Source organism: Nanorana parkeri, unplaced genomic scaffold, assembly GCF_000935625.1.
Source record: "Nanorana parkeri isolate BGI_ZX_2015 unplaced genomic scaffold, ASM93562v1 scaffold124, whole genome shotgun sequence".
In the NCBI taxonomy this organism is placed as follows: domain Eukaryota; kingdom Metazoa; phylum Chordata; class Amphibia; order Anura; family Dicroglossidae; genus Nanorana; species Nanorana parkeri.
The window spans coordinates 1,081,329-1,083,219 of record NW_017306392.1 but is presented as its reverse complement, the minus strand read 5'-3'; the positions used below and the strand labels follow the sequence as shown (position 1 = coordinate 1,083,219).

At 31.9% G+C, this 1,891-nt stretch overlaps 1 protein-coding gene across 1 annotated transcript in view; it reads right to left on the bottom strand.

Annotated features, from left to right (window-relative positions):
* Positions 1 to 1,680: 1,680 nt before the first annotated feature.
* Positions 1,681 to 1,891, bottom strand: part of LOC108784676 (C-X-C motif chemokine 10-like) — a 1,992-nt gene continuing 1,781 nt past the window's right edge. The window contains exon 4 of the mRNA XM_018553546.1: positions 1,681 to 1,735. Coding sequence (XP_018409048.1) covers positions 1,681 to 1,735 — 55 coding nt within the window. The remainder of the gene's footprint in view (positions 1,736 to 1,891) is intronic.

Genomic DNA, 1,891 nt, shown 5'->3' with positions numbered 1-1,891 from the left:
AGGGTGTTCGTCTGTTCATCAGAATTTTTTTTATTGCAACAGTAATTGTTTCTTTCTTTTTTCTTTTCTCTATAGGTTGAACTCGATGGACTTGTATTTTTGCAACCTGACTAACTATGTGCAGTAACTACAGGTGAAACTCGAATAATTAGAATATCGTGCAAAGTTCATTTATTTCACTAATGCAACTTAAAAGGTGAAACTAATATATGAGATAGACTCATTACATGCAAAGCAAGATAGTTCAAGCCGTGATTTGTCATCATTGTGATGATTATGGCTTATAGCTCATGAAAACCACAAGAACCCCAAATCCACAACCTCAAAAAAGTAGATTATTACATGCAATCAATAAAACAAGGATTGTACATAGAACAATATCGGACCTCTGAAAAGTACAAGCATGCATATGTACTCAGTACTTGGTTTGGGCCCCTTTTGGCAGCACTTACTGCAATTACTTTTGCACGATATTCTAATTATTCGAGTTTCACCTTTATATGTAACTATGTAACAGTTTAGTATATTTAGCATAGTTATTAGTATATATCTGATCTGAGTGATCATTTTCCATTATTTAAACACACCGTCAACAATTGTGCATGAGTCTCTGTATACCTAAAATGTATGTCCTGGCAAATTAAAGTAGAAAAAAAATATTTAGCACATATCTGCAATACATGCATATTTCCCTATGTTTTTAAAAAGATGCATGTACAGAAAAATACCTGTTGATCTGCCTGAAATCCATTGTTCTCCTAGTATGTCTGTAAAGGTTCTCATTCATCCAGGTCATGGTATATCTGTAAAAAATAAGTCGAGGCAACCGGACTTGCTGTATTTTTCTTGACGATGTTTCACTGGTCATCCAACCAGCTTTATCAATTCAGAATGACTTGTAAAAAAATTATCTGGGAATAAATATGATGAATGTTTTGATTGGATGACCAGTGAAACGTCTTCAAGAAATATACAGCAAGTCCAGTTGACTTGACTTATTTTTTACAGATACATTGTTCTCCTAGTTCTGACAACACTACCTCTGCTGCACTAAAATATCAGGCAGTGTTGTCAGCTTTTCCTAACCTAGACTGCAGAATCCCCTAATCTCCATAACATTCTGGCAAGCTCAACTGGTATTTTTCTGTACTTGTAGCATCAGAAAATATTTGCTGCATTTAAAGAGACAAAACATATGGAAATGTATGTGTATAGTAGAGAAGTACGGGGGAGAGAGAGAGAGAGAGAGAGAGAGAGAGAGAGAGTTACTGCTATAAATTTCAGTAAAAAAATAAACACTTTTAAAACATTTTCACAACTGCAAAGTGGAGAAAAACACGGACTAATTTAAGTGCGGTAAATTAATTCTTTATTGAATTTTAGCAAAAATATACTTTGTATTTATGTTTACCTTAAAACTAGCATTCTTTTAGAAATATATTACTTTGGAGGCTTCATATTTTTTTATAAATGATAAATATATTTACATTTACCTATATACAATTATTTAGGCTTTATAAACTTTTTACAGTGGTATATCACAGAAAATAATTTACAGTAATAAAGAGACCATTATTATAGGAACAGGGTTTAAAAGAACAACAGAATTAACACAGCTCCTGTGTAATGCTTTTAAAATAGCAGACTAGTGTGTAAATACGAGGCATGGTGAGAATTGTCCTAGTTTGTTGTTTTCATTCCTGGGTGTGTTATCACTGGAATATGCTTCAGTTGCCTAGAGAAAATAAAATAAAAGATATGAATGTTTTGGTTAGGATAACATTTGTGTAAGCATGTTAAAATAAACAATACCAATAATTAACTCCTTTTATGTATCAGTAATTAAATAACATATGCATATTTAGAAATAACATATACAAATATTTTTTGT